Source organism: Orycteropus afer, unplaced genomic scaffold (assembly GCF_000298275.1).
Source record: "Orycteropus afer afer isolate SDZICR_OR568_19922 unplaced genomic scaffold, OryAfe1.0 scaffold00404, whole genome shotgun sequence".
NCBI classification, from domain to species: domain Eukaryota; kingdom Metazoa; phylum Chordata; class Mammalia; order Tubulidentata; family Orycteropodidae; genus Orycteropus; species Orycteropus afer.
The window spans coordinates 1,560,965-1,574,582 of NW_006921991.1; the positions used below are offsets into that span (position 1 = coordinate 1,560,965).

At 43.3% G+C, this 13,618-nt stretch overlaps 1 protein-coding gene across 1 annotated transcript in view; it reads left to right on the forward strand.

Annotated features, from left to right (window-relative positions):
* MAP7D2 (MAP7 domain containing 2) overlaps positions 1 to 13,618 on the forward strand; it is a 94,705-nt gene that overhangs the window by 15,922 nt on the left and 65,165 nt on the right. Inside the window, exons 3-4 of the mRNA XM_007953662.1 lie at positions 6,641 to 6,758; positions 10,119 to 10,229. Coding sequence (XP_007951853.1) covers positions 6,641 to 6,758; positions 10,119 to 10,229 — 229 coding nt within the window. The remainder of the gene's footprint in view (positions 1 to 6,640; positions 6,759 to 10,118; positions 10,230 to 13,618) is intronic.

The window sequence follows — 13,618 nt, forward strand, 5'->3', positions numbered from 1 at the left end:
AGCACATAAAAATTTAATTTTTAGAAGGTCCCAATCATCTGGCTTCTCTTCTGCTGTTGGTGCATTTTGGGTTATGCTTGATAGTCTATTTATACCATATATTAGGGCCCTTAAATCCAGTTTACTTTTAAGGAAGAAAAAAAATTTGCCCTTATAGAGTCGTTTATGATTAAACTCTGGAAATACATTTAGAGAGCATATTTGAAGCATAGATTTTCTTAACACGTGTATTTTGAGGATGTAATTATGGCCTTGTATCAGGTGGTGATAATTTTTTATTCATAAGGTATAATACCTCATGTTTTAGTATGAATGATATAGGTACTTATTAATTGCCAGCACTATTAGGTATAAACCAAAAGAAACCAAACTCACTGGTGTAGAGTCGGATCTGACTCATAGCAACCCCTCCTTGGGTTTCTGAGGCGTTATGACTACGGAAATAGATTGCCCAGTCATCCTTCTGAAGAATGTCTGGTGGGTTTGAACCATAGCCTTCTGGTTAGCAGTCAAATGCCTTAGGCACTACGCCACCAGAGCTCCTTATTACGTATAAAGACGTGTAAAAATCAATATTTAAAAAGTATCTCTGAACAGTTTATCACTGCATATCTACCTTTCATCTTTTTACTTAAAAAAAAAAAAGTATATGCACATGTGAGCATGCACAGAATTCCACCCATCTTTGCCCAAGAAGCAAATATGGCGATGGTGGTTACTTTGTTCCTCCTAGTGAATGTAGGTCTAAGTGACAGGCTCAGCCCTGGTTTCAATGTTGTAGGCTACAGTCTAATAGCTGTGGCTTCACCCGTTTCTGGTTCAAATCCCAGCTGTACCAGTTAGCAGCTGCTAACCAAGGATGAGTCACATTATCCTCTAACTGCCTCCTTATCCCAACACAGATTACTGCTACCCACCTCTCAGATTGTTATGGGTAGGAATGGAGACAACTTTGGTAAAAATGCCCAGCAAAGTGTCAATACGGTGTAGTTGCTCCAGATTAAGTCTTTTCAGTTACTTTGGATGACCTTGGCTGAAACAAGGTCAAGAGGGAGCTCCTGAAAAAGAGTGTGGCATGGAGTCTGTAGACTAAGACAAACGCCAGCATGTGAGAAGCTGTTGCAATACTTTGGGACGAATTTCTCCTCTCCCAACCTGTGTGTGTATGTTGCTGACATCACCATCTTCTTCCCACCCTTCAGGACTTCATGACTTAGAGCTTGTCCCCTTCCTCCCTGGCATCCTGCAGGATTGCTGATTCAAGGGAAAGTTAGTCACTGCTATTGCCAGGAAGGGGCACCGTGAAGTCTCGTTAGATACTTCTTGAGCCTCTGACACATCTACAGTGTTACAGAGGTCAACCTTTGAGACACTCTCTGCCTATGATTGATTTTTTGGGGGTGGGGGAACACTAGTGCCAGGGGCATTTTCAGTTACACGGTTAGACTCTCCTTGAAGATGGGGAGACATTTTGCCCCAAGATACCTCATCTTGCTACTGAATCTCTGGTGGCTTAGCTTCCAGCAACTTCTGTTTGCTTTGTGTGCTCCCTTTCACACATAACATGATGTATGTGTGTGTATGTGTGTGTGTGTTTGTTTAGGGGTCTTGCCTGGCCATGGTGAACAGACACAGCTAGCCTTGCTTCTTTCCCTCCCACTCCTGCCCAGGCCCAGCAGATTGCAGCTGAGAGGGCCTCTTCTGGTTGTGTGGTCACCCAAGGAAGTAACAGCCTCCCTCTACCAACTGCTCCCACTCTCAGGTCCCTAGGAGATCTGAGTGTAGCTTAGGGACTTTCCATAGCCCAGGCTAGCCTGTTAACCACGGCAGCAGTAGTGCTCTGCCCGTGTGGAGTCCTGTTTGGTGTTGTTACAGGAGACCTTTGGGTAAGATGGATAGATAGGTCTACAGCTCAGGAACCCGTTTCCAAGGGAACCCCCTATGGTTGTCCCTGTTTCACTGTTGAGCCCTGGGAGGGCTGCTTCTTCTTGATAGGCAGCTGTGGAGCTTCTGTATCCTTTCAGTGCCAGGTGTCTTCTTGGGCAGGGAGAAGTGCAGGCATCTACAGGAAGAATTCAGCCTTAGCAGCCCATTTTGCTTCTGTGGCCTGTCAGAAATTGTGTATGTGTTGCCTGCCAAGACTTACCTCTCTGGGTCTGATATTTAGGAGCTCATGGGAGGCCACCCCTACTTCCTAGCTTTCCAGCCCTGCTTTCATGTCCCTATGCTTGCTATTATGTTGCTCTTGGTAACTCCTCACTTCTCTGGGGGTGAGGCCGGAAGGCCTCCTTGTCTGCAGAGGTAGAAGTGTCATCACAGATGGCCTGGTTCCCAGAGCTCTCGAGATCGGGGGTTGGGGGGGATGGTGGAGGCTGGTCAGGGCTATCCCCAGCAAAGGGATAGATAGTGGTCACTTGAGACCCTGACCTTGAGCTTGTTCTTTTGCTGGAGGCTCCCTTCTCCCCAAGGTGGGTTCCTATGACCCTCATGTGCCATTCCACACCTTAGAGACCAGCCTCTGGAACAAACTTTAGTCACTTAGCCTGGGATAGGAGGGACAATAGTGTGCTCCCATTCTTCACTTGGAGAAGGAGAGATTCCCTTCTAGTGACCCTGGAAAATGGGATTTTAGGAGCTCATGGTAAGCAGATAAGGAGTAAAACCCTCCCTCAAAGAATAGCATAAACTCCACAAATCACATTCGATGCATCAGAACTTCTCATACTCTTCTTGCTTGGTACCTGACAAAACCCACCAGGTGGAGAGTAAAGTGGGAAATTTCTAGACTCACTTATCTAAACAAGAATGTCACTCAGCTGAAGGCTAGCCACTCTCAGTGGGCACTGGCTGGCTACAAGGCCACCTGGCCAGAAGTAGGCATCTTATTGTGGCAAGAAAGACCTCCACAGAGCCATGCCGGGGCTTGTCCCTGCACTGTCACTACCAGAATGCATGCAGTAGGGGCAGTGTAGAAAGCACAGCCACCCCTACACTTTTGCCAGAGACAGCTGTCTGGGCAACAGTGCCCAGTCCGTGCCCTGCAGGAGGCCTTTTGGACTGCTTGGCCTGCTCAGCAGGCTATCTGGTCATGATTCTCTTCCAAGTTAATTCCAGCAGATCTAGAGCGAGAGCTCAAGGGGTCTGCCTGATCGAGAGGCTCCCTCGTTCCTTCCACTAAGCCCTAGCGAATAGAGGATGTTCTAAGGACAAGAATTCACCTTGTCCTTTCCCCATCCTCTATTGATCATCAGATTCTACTCAAGAGAACTAGAACTTGGCAGGAATTTCAGTCTGCAGCATGCAGTTTGAATATTTATTAATACTGTTTCCTTGATGTGACTGAACTTTGTCTCTCTCTCATGCTCAGTCTTCCTTCTAACTAGTAGTTCTCAGAGTGTGGTCTCAGGACCAGTAGCATCAACAACAGCTGGGTACCTGTTAGAAATGCAGCTTCTCATGCCCCATTCTAGGCCTACTCTGGTGATCAGCCTCAGAAATCTGTGTTTTAACAAGCCCTCCAGATTATTCTGAGGGCATAAGTTTGAGAGCTTCTGCTTTAAACTACCCTGTTAATAATCCTCCTCTTCAAATTCAGATGAAGTTAGTATTGGTTAAGGACTTACTGGATCAGCTATGATGGGATTTTAATCCATTTGTTCCAATTGCAAATGTAGGATTCTTTCCATTGCATCACATGAAGCAACAGAAAAATGCACACACTGGGCAACGTTGACCTATACAAGACTGACCTCAGACAAAAGAGTGCCGTAGACAAGTCCTGCTTTTGACATGTTCCAATCTCCCCTTTCTGACTTCCTTTGGCTATGTAGATCCCTTTCCCAGAAGGCTGGCAGTTCAAACCCACCAGGCACTCCTCAGAAGGAAGGTTGGGCAATCTACTTCTGTAGTGATACCGCCTCGGAAACCCAAGGAGGGGTCGCTATGAGTCGGGGCCGACTTGACAGCACATAACATTAACAACAACATAGAGTTTGGTTACCTCTTGTTTTTTATCATCTCTCCAAAAGGACTGTATAATACAAAGTGATTGTGTCTTTCTCTCAGGGAGAGCTGCATTTCCATAAGCATGTTCAAGGCCCAAAAGAATGAATCTCTAATGGTAGAATTTGGAGCACTTCAATGGATTGAGATGGGAGACAGATATTTTTGTGAGGGTAATTGAACAGTCTAGGTTAAGAATGTCTTGATGATTGAGCCCCATAGAGAACTATTCGGTGTTAAGGCTGGGCCTGTGAGTCTAAATGTGTTTTGTTCTCCTTGGTCTCCTTGGTCCCTTGAGAGACTGTCTTGTAAGGTCCTTCTGACATGTAGGAAATCCACCATAGCCTACCCATACTGAATTTACTGTAGGCTGAAAGATTTCAATACTTAAAGTAGTTCATCAGTTAATTACTTTATGTTCAATCCATATAAAAAATGACTAGTCAGCCCCAGTCTCAGGTGACCATACTTCAGGGACCTTTGGGTAGGGCAGTTCTGTTCCCTCCAAGCCTTTTTGTGGGAAGACTCTGCCAGGCTTGGCAGTCAGTATTTAATGGCACTAGGTTGTGAGGCCTAGGCTATGCCAGGAAATGCACACTCATGATTGTAGAGTCTCAGGCCAAAAGCTAGCAAATAGAAATCCATGCCTTCAAGGAGGACAAAAAAAATCTTCCTTTCTGTTCACAGGTCCTTGAGGCCTGCCTCTTAGCAAAGTGCTATTCAGAGAAAGGTTACGAGGAAGAAGGAGGCTGAGATGCAGAAAAGCACAATGTGTACCTTATTCCTGTGGTGTAGACAAAAGGAATATGTGCACACACCTCTTAAGTGACATTTATTTGTTTCTTGTAAACAAAATAAAAGAGCCTTTTTCCAGATCCTTAAGTGGTGGTTCCTCAGTTGATGCTGCTCCAAAGTAGTTTTGCTTCCCTTTTTTTTTTTTTTTTTTTTACTATGAGAAAATAACATCTTTTAGCTTTGGAGTTAGGCTAGGATTAGCCAGTGCCTAGAGTACCTCAAGGAGCTCTGGTAGCGTAGTGCCTAAGGCACTTGCTGCTAACCAGGAGGCTGGGGGTTCAAACCCACCGCCACTCCTCAGTGAAGGTTGGGCAGTCTACTTTCATAGTGATACTGCCACTCCTCGGAAGAAAGGTTGGGCAATCCTACTTCCGTAGTGATAACTGCCTCGGAAACCCAAGGAGGGGTCGCTATGGGTCGGGGCCTACTCGACGGCAAATAACAACAACAACAACAACTGTCTCAGAAACCCAAGGAGGGGTTGCTATGAGTTGGGTCCGACTCGACGGCACATAACAACAACAGAGTACCTCAGGGGAGCTCTGGTGGTGTAGTGCCCAAGGCATTTATTTGACTGCTAACCAGAAGGCTGATGGTTCAAACCCACCAGCCATTCCTCAGAAGGAAGCTTGGACAATCTACTTCCATAGTGATACCACCTCAGAAACCCAAGGAGGGGTCAGATCCGACTCTATGGCAGTTGAGTTTGGTGGTTTTTTTTTTTTTTTTTTGGTTTGGTTTAGAATACCTAAGGGTTTGGTTTGATGTGAGTTCAGGTGTCAGAGTCAAGTTTACCTTGCTTCTGGCCTTCTCCAGTGGAGATGGGCAGGAGATTTGGTTATTTGCAATGTCACGGGGCCTGGGAGCAGTGGGTAAGGCTTGCAGAATCAGAACAGCTTCACTCTGAAGCCAAGGAAGCATTTGCCAACTTTCAGGACCAACTTTTTGAAAGTAACAATATGGTTAATACAGGAGAATGCTTTTGGTAAATTTTCTTTTAAGAGAAACCTGGTTGTTGCTTGTCTCTTCTGGTTAAAATCGTTTAGTTGTTTTTTACCCCCACCTACCCAACTCTGGGTAACGCATGGATGCTTTATTTTAGGACCAAAAGGTTCCATACTCTTTTAAATTTTGAAATACGCAATATTATCCCTAGAATACTATATAACAGAAAAGCGTTAGAATATAGAAACAATCAGTTCCCCTTTAAGAAGATCTACGATGGATGGTTGAACAAAACGATAAACATAATTCATGTCAGTGAGTTGTACACATGAAGAATATTGAAATGGCAGATAATTTGTTGCATACATATTTACCACAATTTAAAAAAGAATTTCTAAGATGAAAACGAGGTTTTACATAATCTCAAAGTCATATATCATCCTCCTACAAAAAGCCATGCTTAAGGCTACAGTAATTCAAATTACATTTCAATTTGATTTTTCTCAAGTCAGAACATTTTATGCCTTCATCCGGAGTGCTTGCTGATGGTTCTGGAGCAAAATTCCAGTTCTCCCACCAATGGTTAGAGACTGGCCTCAAGGAGTTAATGCTTGTCTGGCACTATTCTTAAACAAATTAAAGCCTGGCTCAGCTGCAGCTTCTCCTGGGGGAGGGGACAAGGAAGGGACGCCCCAGCCTGCAGAGTTGACTCTCCACCCACTCAGAGCAGCGTTGGTGGCTGAGGCCACATGTGGGCTGTCTTGGGTACAGAGAGCCTTGGTGCCGCTGCACAGAAAGCCCCATTTGGTGGCGCTCTCAGGACTAAGGCACGGCAGTGCGGTGGGCTGAGTGGCTAATTTTGTTCTCCGTTGATGTGACGCTCTGTGTACCCTGGCAGGAGCGGCTGGAGGCAATGATGCGCAGGTCCATTGAGCGCACACAGCAGCTGGAGCTGAAGAAGAAGTGCTCTTGGGGAGGAACACTGGCTGCTGCAACTGCGTCTGGAGGTCGCGACGGTGAGTGCAGGCTGGCCCGCATTGCGGGGCATTGGGAGATGGGGGTGGCACCTGCAGAAGCTCTGTGCACAGACTGAAGGGTACCTTTTTCAGACGTGAGGTGTAAACCTGCCCAGCTTCCTGTGTATGCATTTCTCCGGAAGGGAATCTGGGCATTCCTTCTCCCTTTAAGGCTTTAACGGGAGCAAAATGCCCTGACGGCCAATGTAAAAGCAAAGAAAATGAATGCAGAGCTGGTTAAACACTCCCTGGCAGGTCAAGGACATGTCATGGCAGGAATGGTAATAAGTGGCTAAGACTGTCACAGATAGATAGGAACTGGGTGGCAGAGCAGCACTTTCCTTTCTTCCCCCTCCTCTTTAATTTCTGTTGCCCTTTCAGTTTTGTTTTAAGGTGACTTATTTCATTATCCATCTTTAAATTTCCCAATGTTTAATTTAACGTGTGGATTGTTACTGTTCTCTGGGTGGCTTTTTTTCCCTTTTTTTTCAACGTCTTACTGTATTTTCAGTAATGTCAGCATCCTCTTACACAAGAGTTAGATAGGAGCTTTTTCTGAGAGCAAACGAGTTTAAGTTTATAGTATAATTTCTTGACGTTACTGTATTGTGCTTGTAACAGTGTATTGTATATTTTGACAGTGAGCATGCGTTTTTCTCCTTTGAGAAGTCAACAATCTATTTTATTTACTTTAAAATTTTTCCTAATTAAAAAGTACAACAAAAATGGGATCTTTTTTCTTTTACCTCTCTTTGCTCTGATTTCTTGCTGTGTAGGTGAATCAGAAAATACCCCACCCCCTCCTGTAGGGTTAGTGGCCAGCACCCTCCCTCCGGACCCAGGGACCGCTGCCACCGCTGCTGAGGCCACCAATGGTATATCCAAACATTGTCAGGCCATAGCATTTTGTCATAATTGTTCCAATCACCCTCCTGCATCTCTAGCGTGTCTGTCTAAAGCACTTTCATAATTTATTTTTTAGTCTGAACCATTATAACTTTTTGTCTAGTGATGCAAATGACATACCTGCGTATCATTTGTACATACATGTCATCATAGAGCTGAGCATGGCTTACATCCTCATGCATTGAAGACATTTCACCCTTAGCTCACTAATTTCTGCTTTGGAAATCTTGTCAGTATTTGACTTTTGAGCATTTAGATCTTTAACACTCTTTAATCATCTGTTTTACAGAGAAAGTAGTAGAGGAGGTCTGATGAATTCTGGTTAGCAAAACCTTTCTTCATCTAGCTCAAATGGAACACTTGGGCTTGGTGTTAATGTCATAGATTCCTGGAGAGGTGTTTGAAAGGGAGTAGTATAGAAGTAAAGCTTGGTCAGTGCTAATACTGGGAACCAATATAGTTGATAATTTGGTTTTGTTCTTGATTTCATCTTTCTGTGTAGTAGGCTTTCTGTTTTAGAGATAGAGCTGTAAATTAGACCAAGAACAGAACTAGCAGAACTTTGCTCCTATTTAATACTGACTTGATAAATCCAGCTCATCTTCTGCTGGCCAAGAAAAACAAGATTTAAAAGGAACATAGTTTTACCAGCAATGCATGTGGTCAGATTAGAGCAGTAGGAATCAGTATCCTTGGTTTCTAGCATTCCTTTCACAAAAGAATGATCATTACTGGGATTGCTTAGGAGCAGAGAGTTTGCTGCACAGCAGAGCTAACTATGGGATTGGCACTGGCTTCCGCTCACATAGAAGTGCAGGTAGAGTTGAGTCATTCCCCAGGGAAATTGGCACCCAGGGCTGGGCCCAGGGTGAGTGAAATGCAGTACTCACCCCTCTCCCCACTTCAGTGCTCAGCCCAGGCACAAAATTGTAGGCAGTGCAAAAATCTTAGTAATCAAGGTAAAATAGTTTAGTTTAAATTTTTTTCAAATAAAATTAATGCAAAATAATCCATAATGAGCAAAACAGCACATTTCTGAAGACCAGTGCCACACTGAAGCTGTATCAGCCTGAGGCAGAAGGAAAATGTCTACCTCTATATACATGGTTTGGGAGCTCTGGTATTGTAGTGCCTAAGGCACTTAACTCCTAACCAGAATACTGGTGGTTCAAACCCACCAGCCGCTCCTCAGAAGGAAGGTTGGGCAGTCTACTTCCGTACTGATACTGCCTCAGAAAACCAAGGAGAGGTCACCATAAATCGGGTCCAACTCGATGGCACATAACAGCAACATATGCATGCTTTAAGGAGCTCCGGTGGCATAGTGTCTAAGGCATTTGACTACTGACCAGAAGGTTGGCAGTTCAAACCCACCAACCACTTCACAGAAGGAAGGCTGGGCAGTCTACTTCCATAAAGATTTACCACCTCAGAAACTCAGTGAGGGTTGCTGTGAGTTGGAATCAACTCGGTGGCAATGAGTTTGGTTTTTTATATATATATATATATATATATACACACACACACACACACACACACACATACATGTTTTAATGGTTAATTTTTTTCCAGAACTCACTTCATTTCAAGTTTAAATATTTACACCAAAACAGAATTATCTAAAAAATCAGAAAATTTTTACATAAAAATACATAAATTTATTTTACTTCAGCTTAAGTTAATTAAAAATTATTTTCGATCATTACTTGGCCGAGAGAAATTGCCAAATGTGGCAGTTCTCAGTTGAAAACAAGATGAGCAGGGTAGTAGATTTCGAAAATGTTATTGATAAGTTTATTTCCATTAAAGCCAGGAGCACATAATTTTCCTTTTGCCTCAGGCTTCACAATGCCCCCACTCAGCACTGTGAACACCTCTTAGTTTGCTGTGTGACTTAGAAGCCAGTCTGGAATAATGGTTGGAAAATGAGAACACCAAAATCCAGGGTCACATATTAAAATCCAGGGCCATGTTGGCTCCATCCTGCTTCAGATAACAGCTCCATACATTACCAATCGCATCCCTCTCCAACCTGAGCTAAGATAACCTTCAGATAAAGGCCAATTTCAGCACATATTCTCAATCAGACCATAAACTGATTTCAGTGATGATTTGTCTCTGGGTCTAGATTGGTTTTGTTTTCATGTGATTGGAATATATTTAAAAATCACTGGACATAAGGAAATTATTTGCTGATGGTATTAGCCTGGCTTTAGTTGAAGAGTTGAGTGAGGTTGAACATTTGAAATGGAAGAGACACTCTTGTTTCAGAACAGTGGCTGCTGTAGCTTGGGCATTTCCAAATTAGTATGGTTAGCTCTCGGAGGAGGAACCACAGTGTGCTGTGCCCCAGGGGTTCAAGAGGGTGGGGGAGGACCGGAAGAGTACTTCGGGGTATGTTTCTGTACTCTTTATTGGTGTCAATAGTAATGTCTTTATTGTATTTCTTTGCAGCTTGTGATAAACTTTCAACATCAACCATGAACTTGCCAAAGCAGTTGGAGCCTCCAATGAATAAACGCCTATCATCATCCACTGTGGCAATACCTTATTCTCCAGAGCGAGGCAAGTGATCTTACAGACCTGGTTTCTCCAGTTTCTTCTTTCTTGTGTGAATATCTTAACGCTGACCTTTATGAGAGCCCCCTTTTGCACCTTCTGCATATACCACCCTGTCCTAAGGCTGTGCTCTAAACGTGGGAGTCTCAGGGCCATACTAGTGGTACTTAGGAAAGAGCTAGCTCCTTGCTGAATAGGGATAGAAATTCTTCTAGTTTGTCCAGGAATTAATTCACCAGTTGCAGATATGACTGGTAAACAATTAACTGCCTGGTTAGTGATGCCATATGGTTTATTGGTCAGACAGAACAGGAATGATGACCCACAGGTATGTGGGAGACTTCAATATGTGAAAAAACTAGACCTTACAATTACCTTGTAGTTTTCAGGCTTGTCCATTTTTTTAAGTGAAAGAAGAGGCTCAGAACTAATATTAGGGCTTTAAAAAAGGGAAAGGAATGGGCAGCCTTTTCAGGTGCTCTGTTTTGAGGTGGGAGGTTCTATGTACAGGACATGTGTCAGTTTGAGAAACTGAATAAATATGACACCTTCCATGTTCTAATGCACCTCTCCTAGAGGCTCAGACAAGTCACTTATTTATACCTTTTAGAGTATGTAGGTTAAGGGAGGGAGGGAGAGAAACTCCTCATGTATTCAATGTGTATTGGAAAGTACTGTTTAAGAAGCCCCAAGTGCTAATTATCATGTCACTATCATTCCTAAGGGATGATAAGGAGGCCAGTGTACCTTCCTGGTTGTGGTTGACTGGCAGTGACCTTATGATTCCATCCCAGAGGCATGTCCTGTGTGTCAGAGACCATGTGAGTGTCATGAAGCTGGTTATCTCTGATGCAGTCCACGTGAAAGCACGGAAAGTATTGAACTGATCAAGAGCTGGTCCATTAGCAAGTGTAGTCCATATGTTTTCATTAATTCACATGGTTACAGATTGGTGTTAAATCCATTTTTTTGCAATGATTAAAATGTAAGGATGACAGTATGTTATTCTGTGTTGTTGACAATGGAATTATCTACTTATGGAATGTAAACAGTTTACTACTTAGTGGATCCCCAAAAACTATAAAGTGATTTCTTGGAAAAGTTAATCCATTGTAATACAAACAATACATTCCAAAACCATAGAAATGACATCTCGGTTGCTGTATTTTAGATTATAAATAAGACTCTCTCCATCAAAGCTGATAATCAGGTGACTGGTTTTTATTTTGTGCTTCTCATTTATTTTTTGCCCTTATTTACATGGAAAAAGTATGAAATAATGCATTTTTATGCTGTTATGAGACTGTGTATTTCATGAGCCAAATCAGTGTGTTATGAAATATTTCTTAATAGAGGATCTGAAACCAGTGTTTTATAAAAGGAATGATTTTTTATTAGTAGATCTACTTGGTGGGTAAATGGTTTCGTAAGCTCACATTACATCTTGGGAGGTGGGCTAATTAGGGTGATATAGATCCCTGTGCCATAATAGGGCACCCCAAGTGAATTAATGCATGTCCCCAACTCTAAATCATACAACATTTGTTTTATCTTACTATGACAGACTACAAAGCCATCCTTTGCTAAAAGCAAAACCAAACTCAATGCCATCAAGTTGATTCTGACTCATGGCAACCCCATTGGGTTTCCAAAGTGGTAACTCTTTATGCAAGTAGATTGCCCAGTCTTTCTTCCACAGAATGGTTGGTGGGTTTGAACTGCCAGCCTTCTGGCTAACAGTCAAATGCCTTAGGCACTGTGCTACCAGAGCTGCTTTTATCCTTTCCTAAACTCTCTTTGATTTATTTACCACATTTGTTCTGCCACACAAGTTAATTTGCATCTTACCCTGTGCTGTTTTTAAACGTTTTATTTTGTTTTGATTCCATTTTGCTTTATGTTTTCGTTTGATTCCGTCCCTCAGCTCATCGCATGCACCTTAGTCCCATGGAAATCTTTCTTGTTATGCGACTGTTGACACCCACACAGGCTTCTTTAGCCAGAAGCAGAAGTTCACCCATGCTCTCTGAGCAGCCCAGTGACTCAGGTAAAAGAGGCCAAGCTGGTGGCACGAAGGAAAATGCCTGAAGAGGTGTTGGTCAGCCTTTGAGTATTCCTGATTTTTTACATTTTGCTTCCCATCTCCTGGCTTTGTGGAATGTCTTCAATAGTTAACAACGTTTTCTATCCACCAGTGTTCTGCTATTACTATGCTTCTTTTAGGTGTCACAGGTAAGTATATTTTATGACTGAGGGTGTGCGGACGAGAAAAAAAAAATCTACTTGGTGTGCTGTGGAGGTCAGTAGACTCTTTTGAGAGATGGATTGGTGAAGTAGCCAGGAGACCATAGTCTCTTGAGTACTAAAACTAGCCCTACCACTAACTAGCTCTGTGGCTTTGGGTAAGTTAATGAACTTCTCTAAGCTTGAGTTTCCTCATCTATAAAATGGAGTTATTTTCTATTGTCATAAGACTGGAATGAGATAATGCATGTAAATGAGATGGCACAATGTCTGGCAGAGAGTAAAGACTCAACAAATGTCCACAACCCTGCAGCTCAAAGTGTGGCCCAGGGACCAGCCCCATCAGCATCACCTGGGAGTGAGTTAGAAAGGCAGACCCTCAGGCCCCACTAGACCTGTACAGTAACTCTGAGAAACCCTGGACCAGTTCATCAAATCGTTTCCTTTATAAAAATGGATTACATCATCATGCATAGAGGCCAGGATTATTGAGGGTCAGCTTTCTCTTTGTTTGCTGATGAGCCGTGTTGTAGCCACATGAGGTCGGGTCTACCCTCAGTTCACCAAATAGTGTTTTAGGTGAGATTACATATGACCTGCTACCAAGTTGTAGTTCCTTTTGAATAGTTGTACTGCTTCTGCAGAGAATATATGTTGTTGTTGTTGTTATGTGCCATCGAGTAGGATCCAACTCATAGCGACCCCTTCTTGGGTTGCCGAGGCAGGATCACTACGGAAGTAGATTGCACAACCTTCCTTCCAAGGAGTGGCTGGTACAAATGCCTAATAAGCAACCACATAAAAAGATGCTCAACATTGCTAGCCATCAGAGGAATGCAAATCAAAACTACAATGAGATATCACTTTACCCCTACCAAACCCATTGCTGCCTAGTTTATTCAGACTCATACCAACCCCGTAGGACAGAATAGAACTGCCCTTTGGGGTTTCTAAGGCTGTAAACTTCATGGAAGCAGACTGCCACATCTTTCTCCTGGGGAACAGCTGGTGGGTTCGAACCGCTGATCTTTTGGTGAGCAGCCCCAACTAAGGTGATAAAGGAGCCCTCATGGTGTATTGGTTAAGCACTTAGCTGTTCGCCAAAAGGGCAGTGGTTCAAATACCAGCCGTTCTGTGGGAGAAAGATGTGA